The 27,070-nt window shown below is 41.5% G+C and overlaps 2 protein-coding genes across 2 annotated transcripts in view; one reads left to right on the top strand and one right to left on the bottom strand.

Annotated features, from left to right (window-relative positions):
- The window catches only part of LOC139474498 (F-actin-monooxygenase MICAL3-like), an 88,706-nt gene that overhangs the window by 8,260 nt on the left and 53,376 nt on the right, over positions 1-27,070 (top strand).
- LOC139475697 (uncharacterized) lies at positions 1,883-14,083 on the bottom strand. Its single transcript, XM_071258885.1, has 2 exons — positions 13,042-14,083; positions 1,883-2,154 (listed from the first exon to the last, which is right to left on the bottom strand). The coding sequence occupies exons 1-2, from the start codon at positions 14,081-14,083 to the stop codon at positions 1,883-1,885; spliced, it is 1,314 nt and encodes a 437-aa protein (XP_071114986.1).

Raw genomic sequence — 27,070 nt, 5'->3', positions numbered from 1 at the left:
GGAATAGGAATGTTATAATTCAAACACATTCAACAAATCAACACAAGAATAATGAATCTGGATAATTAATGAGTTATTAACACCTGTCGGGCTCAGCTGTCAACCTGTCTGTCCGGTGGATAAAACCACACCTTACACACATCATGGCCGACAAATTGCCTCAGAGAAAGTTGGGACGCTTTAATGATGTTCTTATTTTTCAATAGGACAAAAAAAAATTATCCCTCACAAACTATTAGACTTGACAAGTATTTGTGTAACATTGACGATTGTTTGTGTCATGACTTATTCAGCAAGGCCAACTTGTGTTTTCTCTATAGCTTTGTGTGGTGTTGTCATTATTGTTTCATTGTTTGGTTGTAAACATGGACACAAAGAGCTATCTCAAGTATCACCGTCTACTAGCCAGAGTCTACTAAAGTGTGCCGAGAACATCCAGTGATGGCAGTCCTCATCGACTAGAAATATTTGGGGGCTATAATCCTGCTACAACTGGACTTGAATGAAACAGACAGAAAATGTTAACATAGTAACAAGTTGTCTCATTCAAACAAGACTAGCTGCAGATTCGGGGGACTACAAAAGAAAATAAGGTTTCCATTAGTCCACGGGACTAGTCTTCAAAGTCCACGGGACTAGTCTTCAAAGTCCACTAGACTAGTCTTCAAAGTCCACTAGACTAGTCTTCAAAGAAATTAATTTCTCAGCCAGTGCATCCCAGTCCTGTCTCAACAGTACTAGCTACAGACTCTGAGGACTAATTAGGTTTCCATTAGTCCACGGGACTAGTCTTAAACATGTTAAAGAAATGAGTTTCTAAGTCAGTGCATCCGAGTGGTACCCCTGTCCCCGGGTCACAGGAACACTCAGTGTGAAGTGATGGGCCAGGAGAGGGCAATCTCCTGTTGGAGGAAACACATGGGCGCACAGACAGGCTGCAGGCACACATTTACACCTTATCATAGCGATGGGGTGAGAAGTGTTTGTTCTGAAGGTGTAATGACTGAGGACCACTTGATGGCCCCACTTGGAAATACAGTAGTATTGGTAGTGTTGGTATTATTTCAATATTAACATTGATCATTGGTCTAGTGAGTGATTGTGGCACGGGTGGACCAGTCGTCTAAGGCACCATAATTTGCTGTGCAGTGTTGTGTCCCTTGGGCACGCCAGAAACCTACGATTGTGGGTTCGAATCCAGGTTCACCTCGATTATGTTTCTAGGTTTAACAGCACTATACCCGTGCTCGTGGGTTTCACCTAACTGGTAAATGTCTGCGACCTGCATCACTTCGGGCTTTCCTCCACCATTAAGCTGACACACCGTGATATAACTGGAATACTGTTAAAAGCTCCATTAAACCCAACTCACTCACTTTAATGAGTGATTAATGCTGTCCATGACTGATCATGTATGTTAATGGAAACATACACTACTCTCAAAATAAGCTATAGAGCATTATGGTTACTCTGTCATGACATGACAGATTAACCTTATTCATCGGAAACAAATCAAGTCTTCTTTGACTTTGAGTGATATGTAGTAAGGGCATTCTTTCAAATATCGTTCCTGTAAATAATGAAATATCTTAAAGTAGACACAGTTTATGGATAACAACTTCTTTAATACTTATACTGTAAAGGCGACATTTTGGTATACATCCTTATACCATTGTCAAGCAAGACTGAATGAGGAACAGATTATATATAGTAGACGGAGGATTAACAGTAACAACAATTGCATACATGAGTGGGATAACATGAGTAAGTGTTGACAACAGAAGGATGATACTGTCACAACATGATGGACAGAGAACACATAGCTGGAAGTCTATGGGACATGAAGCCAGTTAGTCAGGCTAAGTTTGTATAGGTGTGGTGATTATTTCTTAATGAGTTCATAGTAGGCGGATGGGATGAAATGGCCTTGATCTCTGTTGATTGATGGCTTGTGGTGGCGAATGTGGACTGCTTCTGTTAGTTTTCTTTTAGTGAAATCATGGAGGTTGTTGGAGAGCATTTGGACGTTGTTCCAGTTGATGTTGTGATTAGGACAGTTGCTGATATGGTCCAAGATGGCTGATTTACTGTCCGATTTGCTGTCTGAGGTTTTGTGCTCTTTGATTCTGGTGTTGATGGGGCGGGATGTTTCACCTACATAAGATTGTCCACAGTTGCAGTCAATTTTATAAACCACACCTTTAGGCTCTGGGGGTTTGGTTGTGTTCCTGCCGTTGGCTCTTAGAGGGGTACTGAGGGAGGGGGAATTTCAAATCATGTACTGGTAATAACATGCATATCTAGTCATCAGTGTGCCCCATTAGTAATAATTATCAGTGTGCCACATTGGTAATAATTATGCTAATAATTAACGTGGTGAACATTAATGAACCAGATATGATACATTACTCATTATTGTAAGGAAATCAGGTATGACCATCAATTATCTATGGGCTTGCTGACACTGTAACTATTGATACTGACATGGCAATTAGCATGCATATTGATTACTTATGTCAAGGGACCTGTTAGCCAAGTCCATAGGATCAGTTGTATCTCATCGTCATGGCTGTAGGCCAGGTACACTGGATGTGTATATGGTGTACAACAGCTGACAGCTATGGTGATGGAGAAGACGGACTGAGGACTGCATGGGGCCGGTGGTAGAAGGGGAAGGGGGTTGGTACAGTGTCATAAATAGCTGCTTGCCCCCCTTCCCGTGACAGGCAACATTTCTGTCTTGCATGTCCTGAAGGCTGTGATTGTGACACAAAAAGCTGTATATAGGTCAATGACTTGGACCCAAGAAATGTAATAAATCAATGGCAAAAGGCAATAAGTCAAATTAATAAAAATGAACCAAACAACAAATCAATGCAATACTGCTCGTGGTCGGATGAATATGTGCAGTGTGGCCAATGAATGTCGCAGTAAGAAAAGCGTGTCACTAAAGCTCCTGACAGTGTTTCCCTATGGTACAGAAAGTATGATGTACGCTGCTCAGTATTTCAATTATGAATTTTGATGGTGTGTTAAATCAATACTGTAAGTAGGAATAATCCGAACTATTTAATGAAAGCCCAACTCACTCACTCACTCACTCACTCGATCACTCGATCACTCACTCACTCACAATGACCCATTGTACTTTTTATTGAAGAGATAGACCCATCAGGGCTGGCTCTTGTCTGGTTGACAAAGGTGAAATAGTAGATCATCCCATGGAGACAGTGTAGAAGTGGGAGGTGCACCCTGGGAGCTGGATCAAGGGCACCTGTGAAACATGTCAGTAACAGTACGCTGGGTATTTATTGAGTGAGTTAGAGGGTGAGAATGGTCTTTATGCCAGGTTTTGTGCCATTGCCACACTCAGATTCATCACATATTTTTTACCTTTTCACATCCTTTTCAAAGAAAGCACTTTCTTTCAAATCGTGACCCAGTCAGGTAATCATGTTCCGATGATACTAGGCCAGTGTCATACCAATAAATAACATCTGTTAAACTACCCCTTTGAAAGTCACCAATCACAATACATAGTGTGCGTGTGTAGGCCTGTGTTAGTACCTATAAATAACATCTGTTTGCATAGTATGCGTGTTATTTTTAGAACACCAATCCTCAATGGAATATTCTTGGCACATCCATTTTTTTTTTTTTCGTTTCCATTTACGGCAAAACAGCTAACTGACAGAGTATATATTGTAGGTGTCCAAGAATGGTTGAGGCTACACGACAATAAAACACTGCTTCTTCGGCATAGAGACAGACAGCCCCTGCAATTACCGACCCAAGCCATAGTCTACCTGGTAAAACAGGCATATACAGGAGAATGGAAACGCTGATAGTCACTTGTTTTATACCATAACCTGTGTTTTCAACAGTACTGGAAGAGAATTTATGGATGTCAACTTCTTTATAATGAGGAACAACGTTTCGGTGTATGTACTTACTCCTACACAGTGATAGTAACTGACAGTTTTAGTCCACTAGTCCTTATATTGATAACATAGTAAAACTCTTGAAAAGGGCAAATTTCTAATAGTCCTTATGATACCTAACTATTGTGCAATTTATCAAGGACTACAGGACTAGTGACAATTTCTAACATTGCTTCATCTGATGAAGGAGTAAGTACTCTGAAATGTGTTCCTCATAATAAAGAAGTTGACATCCATAAGTTCTCTTCCTTAAGTGTATCACTTCTAAATGTCATTCAAAGATTTAGAACTTAAGTTGGTTGTACCTTTGACAAACTTACTAAGAATACTGTACTGCCCATAACTCAAAATGTAAACATTAACAATGTTTCTGCTTCTGTTCAGTGTTTGACAAGACAGCATGGGGAAGGGATCCAGACACCTGGGCCTGTGTTTAAATGTATCATTCAGGGGATCCTCTAATAGTCTGTTTCAAGACCTTTTAAGGCTAGTAGCTTGGACTCGAATCTAAGCAGAAGTTTCAGTCCATCTTAGTGTTATTATGTGTACTGAGCTTTTGCTAGACCGAAAAGAATTTAACAAGACAAGGGCTTCGGACCAGTGGTTAAAGTCTCAGACTGCTCAAGGAAAATATAGTGCAGATAATCCTAGGTCCTAGATTGTAGTCCGTGACGGCTTCAGGCCTCTTTAGAGAGATCCCATTGTCATGGTGTCATCGGAGGCTGCTGCAAACACAGGGCGGATGTTTTCTACAAACTGCGTTTTTGTAAAGACAACTGGCTCCAGTGCTGTGGTTGAAATGAAGTAAAAGATATGGTTGAGCTATTGATCTCGAGATGATGTGGTATGAGTGTTGGTCTACCATGAGTGGAAGCCTTCAATCAATCTTACATCGCATGAGGTACGGCCTTACCGAGGCAGCACAATGTTTTAGTGGGGGTCCACACTCCAGCTGTCCCATAATTCCTTGTATGGACACACTCGCCAAGCTCACAGCTGATCTGACTGCCCGTCAGTGTTTACCTGATTACAACAGGAGCTATTTATAGCCTGTCAGCAGGTCACATGACTAGCTACCTGTGGGATTGTGTCTCAGTGCACGTATCTGGAACAGAGGCTTCAGTGTTGGGAAAAGGGTATCAGCCGTAGAGCAGAAAATCCACCTCTTTCACATCACTTTTTCTCATGGGGTATTTAGAGGATATGAATAAGTGAGTAGATTAGCAGTGATAAGCAGTGATGAGCAGTGATGAGTTGATTAACAATGATGAGTAGATTAGCACTGTTGAGTAGATTAGCAATAATGAGTAGATTAGGAATGGTGAGTAGATTAGCAGTGATGAGCAGTGATGAGTTGATTAACAATGATGAGTAGATTAGCACTGTTGAGTAGATTAGCAATAATGAGTAGATTAGCAATAATGAGTAGATAAGCAAAGGTGAGTAGATTAACGATGATGAGTAGATTAGCGGTGATGAGTAGATTAGCGCTGATGAGTAGATTAGCAGTGATGAGTAGATAAACAATGATGAGTAGATTAGCAATGATGAGTAGATTAGCAAAGGTGAGTAGATTAGCGCTGATGAGTAGATAAAGAATGATGAGTAGATTAGCAGTGATGAGTAGATTAGCAATGATGAGTAGATTAGCAGTGATGAGTAGATTAGCAATGATGAGTAGATAAACAATGATGAGTAGATAAACAATGATGAGTAGATTAGCAGTGACGAGTAGATTAGCAATGATGAGAAGATAAACAATGATGAGTAGATTAGCAGTGATGAGTAGATTAGCAATGATGAGTAGATTAGCAATGGTGAGTAGATTAGCAGTGATGAGTAGATTATCAGTGATGAGTAGATAAGCAGTGATGAGTAGATTAGCAATGATGAGTAGATTAGCACTGATGAGTAGATAAACAATGATGAGTAGAGAAGCAGTGATGAGTAGATTAGCACTGTTGAGTAGATTAGCGGTGATGATTAGATTAGCAATGGTGAGTAGATTAACAATGATGAGTAGATAAACAATGATGAGTAGATTAGCAATGATGAGTAGATTAGCAATGATGAGTAGATAAACAATGATGAGTAGATTAGCAATGATGAGTAGTTTAGCAGTGATGAGTAGATTAGCAATGGTGAGTAGATAAACAATGATGAGTAGATAAACAATGAATAGTAGATTAGCACTGATGAGTAGATTTGCACTGATGAGTAGATTAGCAGTGATGAGTAGATTAGCACTAATGTGTAGATATACAATGATGAGTAGACTAGCGGTAATGTTTATATGAGTAGATGACATCTCCTGATTGTGTGTAGATAGGGCTGTTCATTAATGTTGACTGTTAGTCTCGACTGCTACATCTGTAAGACATTTAGCTTCACTCCCATGATCACCATTATATGTGACTGTGCAATACTAGACTTGCACAAGTCTCTAAGGCAATAATTGTTCGTTTCAATCATAATTTCTAGATTATTTAAATAATAAGAACAAGTTGTCCCTGTAAGAGACTGGAGTCTGACTGTCCACATATCTAGACTTGCCTATTAGGAGGATAGAATGGACTTATCTTTCTGTACAGCCTTGGAGCAAGGCTAGCGCACTACTATCACAGCATCTCCTGTGGCAGTGATCACATCAACATGCAGTATTATGAATGAATAGGCAGGTGACTTAGCAGGCAGTGAATGTTAGCGTCTGTCATAGTAATACCAACATCATCTGTTGGACACACTGTGGGCATTCAAGGTCGAGGTGACTTGGTTGTTTACGTGTCATCGACGTTGCGGATTTATGTTCATGATATGAATCACTGGTTTGTCTGGTCTGGACTGGTAATATTGCTTGAATGTTACCCAGTAAGGTATTAGTGTTAGAATCTGGCTGTAAACCTGTCTTCTCATCCACACTGTCAATGGTTCCCTAATGGGATTCCATTGGTCCCCTGTTAGACATATATCTAGTCTCTGAAATGTAAATATTTTATTGGAAAGACTTGCTCGGGCTGTTTGGATGTATTTTATTTCAGGGTCTGTAAGACACTGACAGACTTATCCCCTATCTATCATCCTTGGCATAACATCCAACCAAAATGACGTTTCTCATGCTTATAATATCTGGGTTTTCTGTCCGAGACTGAATTATTTATAATCTATATGGCCACATGAGATGGCTGTCAGTCTCCCAGCCCCGTCATGACCCTGGGACCAAAGATATTACCCACACTGTCCAGCTTTATGGAGTACCATGATGACGTTGGACCTTGATCAGGCTATCAGCCAATGGTTTGTGTTAATTATTTTCAGTCCACTGGCCGGGGCCAGGACATGCCTCTAGTCACTAAGTCCCCCAGGGCCCATCATGCCCTGAGTTCTAGCAGATGTTACCATAGGTTATAGTGTCGTAAATTACAATACAGTATCATGAGAACTAGTAGCGGCAATAAAAACTCACATGTTTAGTCCACTAGTCCTTATAATTAGAACATATAGCAAAACCATAAAAGTGGCAAATTTCTAAGGTATCATAATATTCATAAGGACTAACCTTAACTATTGGGCAGTTTGGCAAGGACTACAGGACTAGTGCCAATTTCTAACGCTGTAGTAGTTGAGTGAATTAGCATCTACTAATAGTACTAGTGTTTCTGCTATTGCATATTAATCAAATTTTTAAATATTTTGAACTTTTTACACATTTGTGTAATATTATGTCAGGATTAATATCTAAAACATATACTACTCCAAAGAAAGTCTTTGAAAGGCATTTTGACGTGATACACATAAGGAAGAGAATTTATGGACGTCAACTTCTTTATTATGAAGAACACAACGTTTCGGAGTATATACTTACTTCATTCACTTGATGAAGGAGTAAGTACATACTCCGAAATGTTGTGTTCTGCATAGTGAAGAAGCTGACATCCATATAGTCTCTCCCTTTCTCATCAATGCTCAATAGAAGTTAAATAACATCCATTTTTTACATATGGCTATAGTTTATCAAATTACAAGTAAAGCAAATGTCTAAACTTGGCTTGTATTAGTTGTAACATGATTGCGTTGTCTGGCCGACACTCACCTATATGTGTCATCATAAGTACCTGAAAATACATTATCACTCACTGACCTACTTATTCCCTATATGTCCACATGCACCCGTGTGTAAGGGACATTGTCTATAAAAGGCAGCCAGACTTGTTATTGAACAGACTGCTGACTGGTTGTTGCGGTGAACTGGGGTATATAATCTGCCATGTCAAGTCTAATCAATGAAGTCTCAATGAGTGTTCCTTATATGGCATTCCGTATTCAGTTATCACACGTGGGGGTATATATGATGTGTAGACGGCTGGCAGAGGCAGCAGTTGTAGCTTCTGTAGAATACCCAGCACTCTCTAGCCCTAGTTTTACTTGGAAGAATCATTTATTGGTGAGTATGACAGACTTTTCAGTGTTTCTGATCAATTCATTTTCTTTGTCCAGTGATTGATATCATGAGGATCAATCCATGCAATTGGGATACGATGACATGCATCAACCAAGTCAGTGAGCCTGACCACCCAATTCTGTCATGTTTCCTCTTAAGACAAGCATAGCCACCTTTTACGACAAGCATGGATTGCTGAAGACCGATTCTAACCCGGATCAAAACTTAGGGTGAAATGATACATCAGTACACCGGTGCATCGTGAGTTTACATGTGACAATATGATTCACAATACTGTTTTCTTTCTGTATCAATATAAGATGATACCTTTGCTACAATAAATTACTACTTGTTTAATGACTCCCCAGCGTTTGTGTCAGTCAAATATTGCAAAATGTGTTTTATTTAGCGTTTCACGTTCACTATTAAAACAAGCCAGTACGAACATGTGTCTACAGCTAGCTTTTCCTTTTGAATGTGCTCTGAAATATTAATATTCAAGAAGCTTCCATGCGATTTGACTTAAAGATGTGTATTGCGACCTATGTCTGGTGATACGTATGGTATCAGGACCTTGTTGTACCTTTTCACCCCTAATCAAAATAGCCCTGAGATTTTTATTGACTTTAGTCATTATCATGATTATAAACTAGAATGCCATTTGCCTTCACTGCTGTTAATAGATTGTCATTGTTATTTTCCAGATTAACAGATAATAAGTAGAGAGTAACATCCCTTAGTTTAATATTGTCAAACTCCTCACAGCAATAATCTGTTGACAAGCCGTGATATAACTAGAATACTCACTCACTCTATACAAGCTATACTATTGCTGCTACCAGTCAAAGCTCCACACGGTGCTAGGCAGCCTACAGCCATGCCTGGAGTTGAACTCACAACGAACTAACCGTTATGTTTACAAAACATTGATGACTCTTGTGATGCCGAAAACTCTAGCTTCCCCCAGCTAAATTGTTTTTTCAACATGAACATTTGTTGATGAGGGATATTTTAAATTCAGTTTTGCCGACATTTGCTACAGACTTAGGGTCGATTATCGGCCTCAGATGGAGATAAGTCCCTGTGTAGTGTATTCTCTATGATAACACAGGAGGTAGTATTTGTCATGCAGGTGGAGATTGTCGTTTACTTGCCATGTCTTTGACACACCTACAGCAGACGTCAATTGATTCACCTAATATTGATACAGTCCAAGGCTTGAGCCGCTAGTCGAAACTCAAGTAAAGTTCTGTTCTGTCTAGTAAGCTCAGCTATAATAGTCCATATGAAAAAACTGAAATCAAACAAAAGTTATGTTATGAGCTAGTGTACATAAAATTGTTTTGGCACAAACTATAATAAATATTATCAAAACTGTGATAGGTTGGTTGTTGAGGATATCAGGAAATAGATGATATCATGTTGGAACATTTGCTGTTGTATTGAGCAGATGTCTGCTTCTGATATTGAGATTTTCCTGACTTTATCAAGTTGATTGTTGTGTGGTCATAGTTTCAGCGTTAGAAATTAGCACCCCGTAAGTCCTGAGTCCTTGTCTAACTGCCCATTTGTAAAGGTATAAGGACCAGTAAACATTTGCCAACAATTTAGAGTTTTGCTATATGTTATCATTATCAGGACTAGTGGACCAAAAATGTGAGTTTCTACCTTGAGTTTCTACCTTGTCAGTCAGTGTCTGGGGTGATGTATGGGACAAGAGTGACTGGAGTCCGGGATGGTCAGGCTCCCGGCTACCAAGGTCATCGCTTCAGGACTGGATGTGTTTTTTAAAAAACACCTGGCCAAATTCCCCGAACACTCCCCTAGAGTTGCCAGACTGGATCTCCCAATATAGTGGGCTGACTATGTGGGTATGATCCATGCAACCTCCACTCTACCCATGCACCCATGAAGATGTCAACAAGAGTGTTCCCATGAAGCCACTTGTCAGTGGAAAGATTTGGGACCTATTTAGTTGTCAGTTAGGATCGAACTTAGTTAGGAAAACTGACATGATTGGGTTTTGTAATTTTATTTTGTCAGTTATGTTAGAACACGGCAGTTTTATTCATATTTTCTTTCATGGAATTCTTATTTTCCCAGTTTTGTTTTGGAATTAGTAATAATAATGATAGGCCATCTACTTTGAGTAAATTGCCATACCACACAGGGGCTGCATGATGCTCAAAGCGCTATTATTACCCTGGTCACTGGATCTGTGTGAACTCAACAATCATTCTCAGCTCCTTGTGGAGTATACAACCCAAGCTGCCTGTTAGGCGCTAAGAGGTTTAAAACCACATTGCCATCACAATGCTGGGAGAACAGAAGCACATTTCGAACAAAGTTTCTTGCCCAAGGAGACACCATATGCTTCAGTGTCTCGGCATCACCAGCATCAGGAGTAAGATCATGAGCAACATGTGTAAGTCAATTACATATTAAACACACAACAACACAAGCCTCACTGACTGCTGAACTTGTCCCTCTTGCCAGGCACCCTCTCAGCCATACCGATAGAATCAATACACCAGCACTGAACAGTGTGACGCGGGACACATGTATGATGTCAGTCATGCAGGGTGCTTGTTGCGGCATCAGGCACAGCTGACAAGTTGGCGGGATGACGGTTTCTTTATTTGATCATTGGCGTATCCCTGATGTCAACTGATCAGTTATATTATTCGATCCGATAGCTTTCTATCATTGTTGTTATTCAATCACTGCTAACATTTTATGAGAAATTAAGAGTGTGCAGAGGTCCTCTGAATCGGGGGACCCTCCGTATCTGAAACTTTGAACAGGAGAATTATGAATACATGACACTTTTTTATGGATAGCAACTGCTTTTATTCTTTGTATGACGTTTCATAGTAACTATAATCACCTGATGAAGGAGCGAGAAGTAGCTCTGCAACGTCGTACAAAGAATAAAGGAGTTGCTATCCATAAATGTGTTGTGTGTTCATGTTCTTCCAACTTCTAAATGCCTATCAGTGACTTCAGAGTTATCACCCTTAAGATTAATATACTTTACTCCCTGTATATACAGTTTATACTTTCATCATCATAATCAGTAATGCAGGTTTAGAAATTCATTATTTTTTTTACTAGGTCACAAAAATGATCTGCTACAAAGATGCCATCTATCTCTAAACGTAAATGCGACAGTCCACGAGGAAATGCCAGGAGTTCTTTCAGAAGTTTACTCATGTTATTTAAGTCTAAGGATTTATGCTAAATTTGAACCTTGTGATGTTTTATAATGAATAAGATCATTTGCCTCTTTTATCAGTGATGTATTACGACCACTGATATCATTTGTTGTTTTGATCAATGATATGGGATGACCAATGTTATCATTTGTCTTTTTGATCAGTGATATGTGATGACGAATATCATTTGTCTTTTTGATCAGTGATATGAGATGACCAATGTTATCATTTGTCTTTTTGATCAGTGATATATAACGACCAATGATATCATTTGTCTTTTTGATCAGTGATATGGGATGACCAATGATATCATTTGTCTTTTTGATCAGTGATATGTGCAACCAATGATATCAATTGTCTTTTTGATCAGTGATATGTGATGACCAATGATATCATTTGTCTTTTTGATCAGTGATATATAACGACCAATGATATCATTTGTCTTTTTGATCGGTGATATATAAAGACCAATGATATCATTTGTCTTTTTGATCGGTGATATATAACGACCAATGATATCATTTGACCTTTTTCATCATATCCAGTCCACCAAAACTAATGTCACTTCGTTCGCACAACTCCTTAAATTAGGCCAGTTTGTCCCTAGTGAACATTGACACCATTTTCGAGCTATACATGTTGTGGAACTCTGGTCAACAAGGTAACAGATTGGCTCTCCTAACACGGTCACATGGTCATGATGGTGAAGTGTTCACAATAATTATGAAGATGTTAACGAGTAGCCTTGTCATGATAGGTATCTAAATATTTAAAAGAAAGTATCAGTTTTCTAGTGACCAGGTTCACACACTTTATAAATTTGATTTCTTTTGCATACTCAGTGTTTTTTATATCATGGAATTTGAAAACTGTAGAATTAATCATAGATGTTAGTAATTATTAAAACCTAATTAGGGAGAATATATCTGTGGAAGGGGAAAATCCCTCAGTTTCATGTCAATGATAGCTTCAATTCATCATCGGATCTGGTAAAAACAGAATGTTTTTCTTGTCAAGACGAGATCACAGAAACTGTTTGCTGAACATGACAAATAGCCAGGAGGATTATTCTCAGTGTTGGCATGAATGTTGGGCCAAGCTTGGCTTTGCTGTGGAGCAGCGTTAACGTGGAAAATACCTCCCGGCCGGCCGGACACTGGCCCCTCCTCCATCACCACTGGTCAGACCTGGGACCAGTGCGGCTTGACCGATATAGCGGCTCAATTCAGCAACAATGGATGAGAGGGGATTGATGGAGTGAGTCACCCTACTGGAGCATCTCACGCCACTTTATTACAAGAACATTGACTTATTGATTATTGTTTCCATATTTATTGGATTAAGTGCTAAAGCATATGTGAAAAAATGACGCTAACATATTTATAAAGTTGCAAATGTGAATGAAATGCTGTGTGTATTGTGTATTGGTAGTGTGCAGTGTAGGCACCGAGGGAGCACATGTAGGCACCAGTGGAGCACATGTAGGCACCGCTGGAGCATGTGTAGGCACAGGTGGAGCATGGGTAGGCACAGGTGGAGCATGGGTAGGCACCAGTGGAGCATGTGTAGGCACCAGTGGAGCACATGTAGGCACCGCTGGAGCATGTGTAGGCACTGGTGGAGCATGTGTAGGCACCAGTGGAGCACATGTAGGCACCGCTGGAGCATGTGTAGGCACTGGTGGAGCATGTGTAGGCACCAGTGGAGCATGGGTAGGCACAGGTGGAGCAGGGGTAGGCACCAGTGGAGCATGGGTAGGCACCAGTGGAGCACATGTAGGCACCAGTGGAGCATGTGTAGGCACCGGTGGAGCACATGTAGGCACCAGTGGAGCACATGTAGGCACCAGTGGAGCACATGTAGGCACCGCTGGAGCATGTGTAGGCACCGGTGGAGCATGTGTAGGCACCAGTGGAGCATGGGTAGGCACCAGTGGAGCATGGGTAGGCACCAGTGGAGCACATGTAGGCACCAGTGGAGTATGTGTAGGCACAGGTGGAGCATGGGTAGGCACCGGTGGAGCATGGGTAGGCACAGGTGGAGCATGGGTAGGCACCAGTGGAGTATGTGTAGGCACCAGTGGAGCACATGTAGGCACCAGTGGAGCATGGGTAGGCACCAGTGGAGCATGGGTAGGCACCAGTGGAGCACATGTAGGCACCAGTGGAGCAGGGGTAGGCACCAGTGGAGTATGTGTAGGCACCAGTGGAACAGGGGTAGGCACTGGTGGAGTATGTGTAGGCACCAGTGGAGCACATGTAGGCACCAGTGGAGCACATGTAGGCACCAGTGGAGCACATGTAGGCACCAGTGGAGCATGTGTAGGCACCAGTGGAGTATGTGTAGGCACCAGTGGAGCATGGGTAGGCACCAGTGGAGCACATGTAGGCACCAGTGGAGCAGGGGTAGGCACCAGTGGAGTATGTGTAGGCACCGGTGGAGCAGGGGTAGGCACCAGTGGAGTATGTGTAGGCACCGTTGGAGCACATGTAGGCACCACAGGAGCATGTGTTGGCACCAGTGGAGCATGGGTAGGTTGGTTGGTTGGTTGGTTTGTTGTTTAACGCCGCACTCAGCAATATTCCAGCTATATGACAGCGGTCTGTAAATAATCGAGTCTGGACCAGACAATCCAGTGATTGATATCATGAGCATCGATCCACGCAATTGGGATCGATGACATGCATCAACCTAGTCAGCGAGCCTGACAACCCAATCCCGTTAGTCGCCTCTTACGACAAGCATAGTCGCCTTTTAGGGCAAGCATGGGTTGCTGAAGACCTTGCTGAAGACCGGTGGAGCACTTGTAGGCAACTGTGGGGAATGTGTAGGCACCAGTGGAGCACATGTAGGCAATGGTTGAGTGTGTCTGGGTCATGCCACAAGTTTCAATTTCCGAAGATTCGTTGACCTAATCAATGTTTTCCATGACTAATTCAGTGTCAGTGTGACATTGCTAGCCGTATTACAATGTTTTACCACATTATTTTAATGACATTACCCAGCAGCCCTTGCCATGTTTCCAGTACAGTCAAGTAATGACGATATCAGTCATGTCTGCACATTGCATCATTCAAACTGCTTTTCTAATTTTGGAAGATGAGAAATGACAGAACCAGGAAAATTAGTGAATTCAACAACAAATATTAAATTATTCTCAAAAGTGGATAATTAAAACAGTTCCTGTCAGCTGAAGGGTTGAGATTCAATAAACTTAAGTCCCACAAGTCATGACTAGTAACATTTTATTTTATGATACCATTTTTCCATTTCTGTGGACTAGTGAAAATAGTAAACCTATTCCATTTAGGTTGAGTAAATATGCATTCTGACAGTTGTATCATGTGGTGTACAGGGGTATCTGTTGTGTCGGAATGTGTCATTGTGTCTCAGGTGTTACAGTTATACAACTTGTCAAATACACAGGTGACACCTCCGTGAATCACTCGGTCTGGTGTACAGGTGTATTTGTTGTGTAGGAATCATGTGTCATTGTGTCGGAGACAGTACAGTTGGTTATACAGTCAAATACACAGGTGACACCTCCGTGAATCACTCGGTCTGGTGTACAGGTGTATTTGTTGTGTAGGAATCATGTGTCATTGTGTCGGAGACAGTACAGTTGGTTATACAGTCAAAAACACAGGTGACACCTCTGTGAATAACTAGGTCTGGTGTACAGGTGTATTTGTTGTGTAGGAATCATGTGTCATTGTGTCGGAGACAGTACAGTTGGTTATACAGTCAAAAACACAGGTGACACCTCTGTGAATAACTAGGTCTGGTGTACAGGTGTATTTGTTGTGTAGGAATCATGTGTCATTGTGTCGGAGACAGTACAGTTGGTTATACAGTCAAAAACACAGGTGACACCTCTGTGAATAACTAGGTCTGGTGTACAGGTGTATTTGTTGTGTAGGAATCATGTGTCATTGTGTCGGAGACAGTACAGTTGGTTATACAGTCAAAAACACAGGTGACACCTCTGTGAATAACTAGGTCTGGTGTACAGGTGTATTTGTTGTGTAGGAATCATGTGTCATTGTGTCGGAGACAGTACAGTTGGTTATACAGTCAAAAACACAGGTGACACCTCTGTGAATAACTAGGTCTGGTGTACAGGTGTATTTGTTGTGTAGGAATCATGTGTCATTGTGTCGGAGACAGTACAGTTGGTTATACAGTCAAAAACACAGGTGACACCTCTGTGAATAACTAGGTCTGGTGTACAGGTGTATTTGTTGTGTCTGAATCTTGTGTCGTGTCGGAGACAGTACAGTTGGTTATACAGTCAAATACACAGGTGACACCTCTGTGAATAACTAGGTCTGGTGTACAGGTGTATTTGTTGTGTCTGAATCTTGTGTCGTGTCGGAGACAGTACAGTTGGTTATACAGTCAAATACACAGGTGACACCTCTGTGAATAACTAGGTCTGGTGTACAGGTGTATTTGTTGTGTCTGAATCTTGTGTCGTGTCGGAGACAGTACAGTTGGTTATACAGTCAAATACACAGGTGACACCTCTGTGAATAACTAGGTCTGGTGTACAGGTGTATTTGTTGTGTCTGAATCTTGTGTCGTGTCGGAGACAGTACAGTTGGTTATACAGTCAAATACACAGGTGACACCTCCGTGAATCACTCGGTCTGGTGTACAGGTGTATTTGTTGTGTCTGAATCATGTGTCATTGTGTCATTGTGTCTCAGGTGTTACAGTTATACAACTTGTCAAATACACAGGTGACACCTCCGTGAATCACTAGGTCTGGTGTACTGGTGTATTTGTTGTGTCTGAATCTTGTGTCATTGTGTCATTGTGTCTCAGGTGTTACAGTTATACAACTTGTCAAATACACAGGTGACACCTCCGTGAATCCCAAGGTCTGGTGTACTGGTGTATTTGTTGTGTAGGAATGTGTGTCCTAGACAGTACAGCTTTGCAGTTAAATACACAGGTGACACCTCCGTGAATCTTTGGGTCTGGTCAAGGTGAATGAGGCTATGGCTGCCATCCGCACTCACTTGATCCTTGAGACAAGTTCCGACAATTTATGTCGTGGTGGTGTGAACTTGGCACATAGAAGGTCGAAGTATTCATGGGTTTTATGTCAGAGCTGACATTTGCAAAAAATGACTTATTATGTTGATACTATCACATTTGAGTTATCAGAAATTTATTTATTTGCTGGCTATATATTTGCTGCTGACAGATCACAGGTGTTGGACCAATAAGGAAAGTGGTCATTTAAATATATGACACACCCATTTCATAGATTTTATAGTTTTTTTTACATATTTATTACCGGTATATGTAGTTAAAATTTAATTTTGCACATAGATTCTTTTTATAATGAAAAGGGGTTGTTCTCTAAATATCAATCAAGTACATAATCTGATTGGTCAGGATGTATATTGTGGGTGTAGGTGGTGAAAACAGGGAATGTTATGACCGAGCTGACACATTTTGGATTCCTGTACAGAAGGAAGAACAGTTTGTATACATCCTGGAGGCCTTTTTCGTGAGATCTCCGGTGATACCGTGTTCATGTACATGTTTATGTTCAGTATGATGGGCCACTGTAACATAATGGGTTATATGTATCCAGTGTATATTCAACATTGCTCGTAACTAAGTTGGCAACTTTCACCAGCGTAGACCCCAACTGGTGAAAGCAGCAATCTGTTGGTGCTTCGCCTGCTCAGACACTTTGAGACCATCACGTAGCTGCCTGCATCTCCCTCAGCCTGTCTGGGGGGTGTTTGCTGACTGGAGAAATTATCAGTCAGCGTTGTGTGCTTGTCAAAGTCTGCTGGTCACCCAGGTGCATCTGCACTTATACTCTCAAACCACCAGAGGGAGCCACTCACACGATTCCTACCTCAAGGGTTAGTGACTGAGTGAACCAGGATTTGAACACACAATCATAGGCTTCTGGCATTCCCAAGGCCCACAACTCTGCACAGCCTTAGACGACTGGGCCAACTGTGCCCATGCCACCACAGCCATACCATGATACCAAACTATTCTTGTCTAACAAGTGGACTTAAACGTTTATATATATTATGTGGTATCTTGGCAAGTGTGACTTGAATGCACTGTCAGAATAACTTTAACAATAAAAGTACAGTAATTCACAAGTTTGGACTAGAACGTTGATACCCCAGGTCAAGGAACTCCAGTGTCGTAGGTAGGTCATGCACATAATTTGGGGAAGACTTCCAGTATAGGGCCACCTGGTCAGTGTTGACTTCAGAGTGGATTCATAATCTTCAATGTCGTCCCTCCAAAATAAAATAAAAATGAACTGAATAGCTTTGAAACGGATGATTGCCTTGTCAATTAATTGTTTTTTCACTCACATTGCACACAAAAATTAATCATTTAATTAATGATATCTCCTAAGCGGTGAACGACCTTGTGGCCCTTTCCTGATAACCTTCCCCATTTGTCAGTTGACCATGGTAGCAAAGAAAACCTACTCCTTGCACTATTCTCTCATGATTTGTTTCTTATGTTATTATATTATTAGGATTGTTCCATCCTAGAAAACACTAATGAAACTATCATTGATCAGTACTGTCCCAGACTGTGGACAGTAGGTTGTTTAGCACCATGGAAAGTCTTCATCCGAAACTTGTGATTTCCTCTCTGTTGAATCACTTGTAAATATGTCCGTCATTAGTGGTAAACATTCCTGGAGTGCTGTATGGGCGGCAATGTTTTCTAGACATCTCAAGTATGGGGGTCCAGATGTTGCCATGTGGCCAAGTAGACACGGTCCCCTTGTGGCAAGTGTCACGGCTGACAGTGTGACTGGCTGGCCCGGGGTAAACACTGGACTGTGCATGGGGGCCATGTTGTTGCCAGTTACATACCTCAGCACTGGAAGTTAAGACTAAACCTTCAGGGCCCCGTTCCTCAAAGCGATCTTAGCTCTACGATGATCGTAACCCTTTGTTAAAGTAGGGGACTTACGATCACCTTAGTGCTAATAGTCTATAAGATCGCTTTGAGGAACAGGGACCTGGATGTTGAGTTAATACCTGTCTGAGATTTTGTTCCCTTTTAGTAAAAAACATAATTTCGTTACTTTTTATTTTTCATCATCATGCAGGAAGGGAAGCAATGACATGATTAAGAAGCCAACCATAGTAGTATGTATTGGATGACCTTATTTTTGAGAGGTTAGTGTCTAGTGAGTTGTTCCTCATCGATGTAGCTTGGCAATGCAGATAAACACGATGGATGAACGTTTATTTCTTAAGTGGCCCTGGGGAATTCTTTCGGCACATGTCATTGAAAGGTCAAAGGTCAAAGGTGAAGGTCATGAGAAAAGTTTGTGGTTCCACTTTGTGAAAACCTATTGATACATTTGTACCTTCTCTAAGATGAGGCCCTTTTATGAAAAGGTTTTGGCTAAGATTAGCCAAAGGTCAAGGACAAGGTCTTCGTTACATCAGTTTTGTTGTCAGCTTGTCAGGGGCATGTTTTTTTATCAACAAATCTCACCACATCACTGGTCAATTGCGTTTATGTCAAAGGTCAAGTTCAGCCCTGAGGTTATTGTGCGTTGTACATGATACAGTTGATTCATATTGAATATGGCATAAAGGTTATTGACATTAAGGATATCCTACAATGGATTTATTTACCATGGACCAAGGGAATTATTTTGTCACTTTCTATTAGGTCAAAGGTCAAGGTAACGAATAATGAATTGATGCATACACTTTCATAAAAAGTATCAATGCATTTATCATTAAACTTGTCATGTAGCTTCTTTAAGATGGGGCCCTGCTTTGGAAAGACTTTGGTCAAAGGACAATGTTAGTTAATTCGGGGGGCACGGGGGGCCCAGTCGTGTTAAGCGCAGCGATTCGCTGTGCAGAGTTGCATCCCTTGGGTACGCCAGAAACCTATAATGGCAGGTTTCGAATCTTAGTTCGCCCCGATTATGTTTCTAGGTTTGTCAGCACCATACCCGTGCTCGTGGGTTTCACCGAAGTGGTAAACGTCTGTGACCTGCATCACTTCGGGCTTTCCTCCCACATTAAGCTGACACGCCGTGATATAACTGCAATACTGTTAAAAGCAGCGTTAAACCCAACTCACTCACTCACTCACTCACTCACTCACTCACTCACTCACTCACTCACTTACTCACTCACTCACTCTAGTTCATTCATTTGCAATGACTATTATAGTGCTCTGTTTGTAAGTAAACTGAAGGTTACAAGTCACGGTTATAGGTAAAGATAATAAATAAGGTTTTCGTGTATTGATTTGAGATGAAGATAAGCATAAACATTTAAGAAATAGGTCTCCACATACTGCATATGGTATACACATGATGTATGCTACACAATACTCATGGGATACTCAGGCCAGTCTTCTGGATGGTTTATATTCGAGCTAGAAAATGTATATCACTTTACGACATGGTTCTGCTGCCTCTGTCATGTTTATCAGTCTCACATGTAGTGGGGGTCAGAACATGCATTTTCCAGTGAATGAAGGAAATAATGTGATATGACAAACTAGCAGAGATTACAATGCCAGTGTTGCCACACAGGCTGGGAACTTGTGGAAGGGGAACCCACAGGGTGCAGGGGTTCCCTGTGCTAGATAAGGCTGGAGACAGGAATCTCTCTGGATGCTTGGAAGACATGGAGATAAGCCTGCTTGAGATTCAGAGATATGTGTAGATCATTGTGACATACATAGGGAGACTGCTGCAGGGTATAGGTATATCATCATCCGTGTCGTGATGACATCATGCAATGCATTGGTGGTATCAGGCAGAGAATGTCAACTTCTTTATTATGAGGAACACAACGTTTTGGAGTATATTCTTACTCCCATCAGGTGAATGAGTGCTTTGAGGCAGAGAGCATTATGTGTACATGTGAGAAGTGATATGCCATGCCGTATAGGTTTACTATGGAATATGTTGTACAATCTATGAGTGGTAGGCCGTGCCGTTTAGGTTTACAATTAAGTATGTGGTACAATGTATGTATATATATGGTATACCATGCCGTATAGGTTTACTATTTTGTATGTGGTACAATGTATATATGATATGCCATGCCGTTAAGGTCTAGTATGGGGTATGTTGTACAATCTATGAGTGGTCGGCCCTGCCGTTTAGGTTTACTATTGAGTATGTGGTACAATGTATATATGATATGCCATGCTGTTAAGGTCTAGTATGGGGTATGTTGTACAATCTATGAGTGGTAGGCCATGCCGTTTAGGTTTACTATTGAGTATGTGGTACAATGTATATATGATATGCCATGCTGTTAAGGTCTAGTATGGGGTATGTTGTACAATCTATGAGTGGTAGGCCATGCCGTTTAGGTTTACTATTGAGTATGTGGTACAATGTATATATGATATGCCATGCCGTTAAGGCCTAGTATGGGGTATGTTGTACAATCTATGAGTGGTAGGCCATGCCGTTTAGGTTTACTATTGAGTATGTGGTACAATGTATATATGATATGCCATGCCGTTAAGGCCTAGTATGGGGTATGTTGTACAATCTATGAGTGGTAGGCCATGCCGTACAGGTTTACTATTGAGTATGTGGTACAATGTATATATGATATGCCATGCCGTTAAGGCCTAGTATGGGGTATGTTGTACAATCTATGAGTGGTAGGCCATGCCGTACAGGTTTACTATTGAGTAGGTGGTACAATATATGAAATGCCATGCAGTATAGGTTTACTATTGAGTATCTTGTACATTGTACAATGTATATATATATATATGGTATGCCATGCCGTTTACATGGTTAAGGTTTACTATTAAGTATGTGGTACAATGTATATATATATATATATATATGGTATGCCATGCCGTTTAGGTTTACTATTAAGTATGTGGTACAATGTATATATATATATATATATATATATATATACATATGGTATGCCATGCCGTATAGGTTTACTATTAAGTATGTGGTACAATGTATATATATATATATGGTGTGCCATGCTGTTTAGGGTTACTTAAAAGTTCCAAATTAGGGTCCTTATTGCCGTGCAGAAAATTTACATCTCGATTTATCTGTCATGTAGTAAGCTGCAATTTCTTTCCTCAATGACGGCCGGTAGAGTTTAGTCAGGGCCTGCAGCTTCTGAAGCGTGTGGTCCTCATGGCAGCTTGGCATTTTTTTCTATTTTGAACTGTGTATGGAGGTTGTACAAGTTCTGTCGGAGGTATATGTTTACCTGCTGTAAATGACACGAGTGTGTGCACCTGCCTGCCCAGTATACAGGCCTCCGTGGTGTCACCAGACAACTGACTGACAGACGGGTGGCCACATGACCTCAATACAGTGTGGATGGAAGTTAGGGCGTGTGGATATTGTATGTAGGTAGCAACACGAAGTCTGTTGCTCGGTTTGCAGTGTCCTTGCACTGTGTACAATGGTGTATGATGAATGTTAGGATGTTTCCTATATGAAGCATGATAATAAGGACGAGTCGTCTGAGTGTGATCTTTCCTTGGTGTATATCCTGGATATTGACCGGTACGATGTGGAGCGGTAATTTCAAGGGCTTTCTGCACCGGTGTCTGGTGGAAATATGGTGTAACGTGTATGTATACTACACTGCTACATTTGACCCCTACAGTAGACCTTTCAGTTTTGAAATTTTGTTAAACAATTAAAGTGTCACAAGAAATAACTATGAGTGATGTACAACGACAGAGAAACGACATGCAGGGATAGATGTTCTAAAAAATCAGACAGACAGAATGTCACATGTCTGTTTACTTTCATGGGAGTAGTTCCCCAAATCCTGTCGGCTATCGACCCCATGGTCATTCCTAGTTAGAACTGGATTGTTTCTCATAACATCAATCACTGGATTGTCTGGTCCTGACTGGAATATTTACAGGCCACATTCATATTGCTGGAATATTGCTGGAATATTGCTGAGAACAGGAAGTGTGTTATACTGGGACACCTCATTATTTATATAAGGCCGATACAATGTGGTCCTGATACCGGAATATTCTGACTTACGCAACTAAGCTGCGTGACACATGAGTTGAGTTGGCAAATTGTCTTTGGGGACAACTTTACTTACTATTTGATAAGGATGCGAAAAGTGGAAATGAAACTGAGAGAAATTATTTAGTAACGTCCTGTATTTTCTTGTGCTGTGTTGTGCTGTTGGCCCTGATACCCGCAGATGGTTTAACCCTGGCCATGATATATCTGATCCTGAAAATATAATGTAAAGCTGTTGATAAATATATACATAACCTTTAAACTCCTGGTACTCAATCATACAGTTTCGATATGGATTCAAGTGTGTGCCTGCATGGACGTAATGCTATAGCCCGTACTAATGCTATGAATATATTATTACCAAATAGGTGTGTCATGGGAGATTACCCTAGGAATTAATGACCATTAGCTGAGCGTAATGTTTCCGGCCTTTGAGAAGCAGTGGACCATGTTTTGCCAGATGTCATCAGTGTTGCACAAGTGACCCTGTTGAATGTTGAAAGGTAATGATGTACATGTGTATAACGACCAGGTAATGACATACCTGTGTGTAGTGACCAAGTGATGTGACGTGGTCGGTCTGACACACCTACATTGTTGTATGGGGACTTATAAACCCCACACTGTAAACAGCATAATAACTGATACACGTGAATGAACAGAGAATAATGTGTACCATTGAACAAGGTAATCACTACTTGAACTAGTTAATCACTGCTTTTACGTGCTTGCAAGTACTGTCGTGTGCTTGTAGGATATTGCTACCTCGGCTTTCTGGGCCAAAAACTTTTGAGACAACTAGTCTGAAAACTGGTCTTGGCATAATCTTCAGTGTTATTATATGGATTGTTATTAGCTGAGCTTACTAGACCAAACAGAATTTACTAGACTTGCGCTTGGGATTAGTGGCGAAAGTTGTAGACCTTGAGCACCCTTCTGCAGAAGGATTGGGTTGGACTGAGGGAGTGGTGCAGGTCGTGCTGTCGTTGCTCACCCTCCATGGTCAACACACCGCTATGCACAGTCAGCACCAAGACTGAAACTGACCTGTATTAATTACAAGTCCAGATAGTGAAAATAAGATAAAGGACACACAAAAAGAAGCCTGAGATTCGACCATGTCTACCTTTGTCACAATCCCCAAACATGACCTAAATGACAATGTCTATCCGTGACTAATGGATTCTGGAGAGACAGTTCTGGCAGTTCAATACCTTGGTTGTGGGGATATGGTTCCAGAATGGATAACACAGTTAAATAATTTAAACGTCACAGAGTCAAGCGGCTACAGGCCAAGTCTGTGTTTATAGAATAGACTCTTGTTGACTCAGTGAGAAGAAGTCAGAGCACCAATGTGTGACAGACTTTATGTGTCGGCCATGTTCCATGATGCTACGTTACTTTAATTGACTGATGACATCACACTATGCCCTTAAAGGGACAGTAAGCTTGTGATAGTTGGCATTCCCAGTAAATTTGATTCATGTGAATAATAATCCCACTTTCTTTGTTACCAAATTCAAACTTGTCATTTATATGAATATAACACTATGCCCTTAAAGGGACAGTAAGCTTGGGATAGTTGGCATTCCCAGTAAATTTGATTCATGTGAATAATAATCCCACTTTCTTTGTTTCCAAATTCAAACTTGTCATTTAAATCTGAATATAACAGTAATGATTACCATATATATAGAGAGATGTTGTCTCATTAATTAATTACGTCTACATTTAGACTCAGGACCATGAACATGGTGAAGCACAGTGCCCCTTTAAGAGGGTTGATCTATGCCATATCAGGTCCATTCCCTGTCTGGACTTTGTAATTAATGTGAAACAAACATATCATCATGACCTGCTTGATTATATCATTATGAATTTACTGAATGTTAGTGAGCAGACAGAGTGGTGTTTGAATGACCTGTGAAGATCCGGGGTAGAATAGGTCTTCAGCAACCCATGCTTGTCATACGAGGAGACTAACAGGATTGATAGGTCAGGCTTGCTGACTTGGTTGATGCATGTCATCGATCGCAATTGCATGGATCGATGCTGAGACATGATGTCATCCACTGGATTGTCTGGTCCAGACTCAATTATTTACAGATCGCCGTCTTATAGCTGGAGTATTGCTGAGTGCGGCTACACACAACAAATAAGCAAACAAACAAGCGAATAGTGAAATGGCTTGAGCAGAGAGGTGTTCTCAATGCAGGAAAATTCAAATAGGATTAAAATAATGAAATGTTTCTCTGCCTGTGGTTGTGGAGAGAGGTTGAGGGATGGGAGATTGTCTTCCAGCAGCTACATCATCACCATGATCACAGCGGTGGTTGACGATGACCTCCTCATCCCTGCTGCTGAACAGCCCCCTGTAATCTGACCAGCAGGTTCTGTCAGTGTAGCACCTGACGGGGGTCAGTGGGACTTCCTCGTCTCATGCCCACTCGCAGGGTGTAATCAGTTACCAGCCACGCCCACTCACACAGGGTAATCAGTTACCAAACACGCCCACACACACGTGGTAATCAGTTACCAAACACGCCCACTCACACAGGGTAATCATTTACCAAACACGCCAACTCACACAGGGTAATCAGTTACCAAACACGCCCACACACATGTGGTAATCAGTTACCAAATACGCCCACTCACACGGGGTAATCAGTTACCAAACACGCCCACTCGCACAGGGTAATCAGTTACCAAACACGCCCCCTCGCACGGGGTAATCAGTTACCAAACACGCCCCCTCGCATGGGGTAATCAGTTACCAGCCACGCCCCCTCACACGGGGTAATCAGTTACCAAACACGCCCACTCACACGGGGTAATCAGTTACCAAACACGCCCACTCGCACAGGGTAATCAGTTACCAAACACGCCCCCTCGCACGGGGTAATCAGTTACCAGCCACGCCCCCTCGCACGGGGTAATCAGTTACCAAATACGCCCACTCACACGGGGTAATCAGTTACCAAACACGCCCACTCACACGGGGTAATCAGTTACCAAACACGCCCACTCGCACAGGGTAATCAGTTACCAAATACGCCCACTCACACGGGGTAATCAGTTACCAAACACGCCCACTCACACGGGGTAATCAGTTACCAAACACGCCCACTCGCACAGGGTAATCAGTTACCAAACACGCCCACTCACACGGGGTAATCAGTTACCAGCCACGCCCACTTACACAGGGTAATCAGTTACCACCCACGCCCACTCACATGGGGTAATCACACATGCCATCATGGGAAGTGCAACTTGCAGCAGATCTGGTGTAGACCCATGCAGTGATGTCATGTTACAACTTGTGTGTGCGACATTGGCAGAGTAACACTAGGGGATGTGTCAGCATGGAATAAGTTTTCTCATCAGGGAGTTGATGTTTCTTACTGATTCAAATAACCATTTACAAGTCAACACAAGATGGTTAACATAGGTCTAGGACATAAGAACATGGAACAACATCACTGACATGGCCCCAGACAGCCCTGATCTAGCCCAAGGTAGTGTGGTCCCAGATCTAGCAAAAGGTAGTGTGGACCTTGATCTAGCCCAAGGTAGTGTGGACCTTGATCTAGCCCAAGGTAGTGTGGACCTTGATCTAGCCCAAGGTAGTGTGGACCTTGATCTAGCCCAAGGTAGTGTGGACCTTGATCTAGCCCAAGGTAGTGTGATCCCTGACAGCACTTCAGTGAGTATTTCGGTCACAGTTAACACTTCACTAAGTAGCTCGGTCACGGCTAGCACTTCACTGAGTATCTCGGTCACGGCTAGCACTTTATTCAGTAGTGTTTGCCTTCAGGAGGGATTTGCCGATAACATCATTTTGAGACAGCAGTATTTATGTAAATACACTTTTATATACCCCCGTCCCTCATACCTATAGTATGAGTGGTGTTTTCTATTTATACATATTGTACGTGCCCCACCCCCATGTATTGTTGGTAACACAGCCATTCCAGGGACCTCCCCCTGATAATGTGACACAATGTTTGCATGACATAAACATTTCAGGCCACAATAGTATTAGCCTTGCTCTGAGGCTGCACTGAAAGAAAAGTCCATGGATGTGTTGTAATTCTATCCTCCTAAAAGGCAAGTCTAGATATGTGGACAGACTCCAGTCTCTCATAGGGACAACTTGTTGTTATTTACTTAATCTAGAACTTATGATTTAAGCTAATAATTATTGCCTTAGAGACTTGTGCAAGTCTACAGCAGCATGTGTCCAGAAGGTTAGCAGTATTGAGTTGCAGCTGATTGTCCTGCTTGACTGCGTGACTATTGTCCTCCTCCTCTGTACATACACAACTGGTATTTGTAGTTTCCAGCTACACATGCTATTAGCTGGAATTACCACCCTAGTTCACTGTCACTGGCCTATTGATTGGTAATGGATTGTCAAATGAATTTCTGAGTCAAATGTTGT

Source organism: Haliotis cracherodii, unplaced genomic scaffold, assembly GCF_022045235.1.
Source record: "Haliotis cracherodii isolate W230 unplaced genomic scaffold, xgHalCrac1.p SCAF_3, whole genome shotgun sequence".
Taxonomy (NCBI): Eukaryota; Metazoa; Mollusca; class Gastropoda; order Lepetellida; family Haliotidae; genus Haliotis; species Haliotis cracherodii.
The sequence above is the reverse complement of the archived record's forward strand: the minus strand, read 5'-3'. Positions and strand labels throughout refer to the sequence as shown.

Excerpts from the sequence above, each read along its gene's own strand:
- LOC139475697 (XM_071258885.1), bottom strand. The coding sequence starts at position 14,083 with ATGTGCTCCAACGGTGCCTACACATACTCCACTGGTGCCTACCCCTGC. Across the intron at positions 2,155-13,041 it reads TGCCTACATGTGCTCCCTCG|GTGAAACATCCCGCCCCATC; the intron begins GTGCCTACACTG and ends AATCTTATGTAG.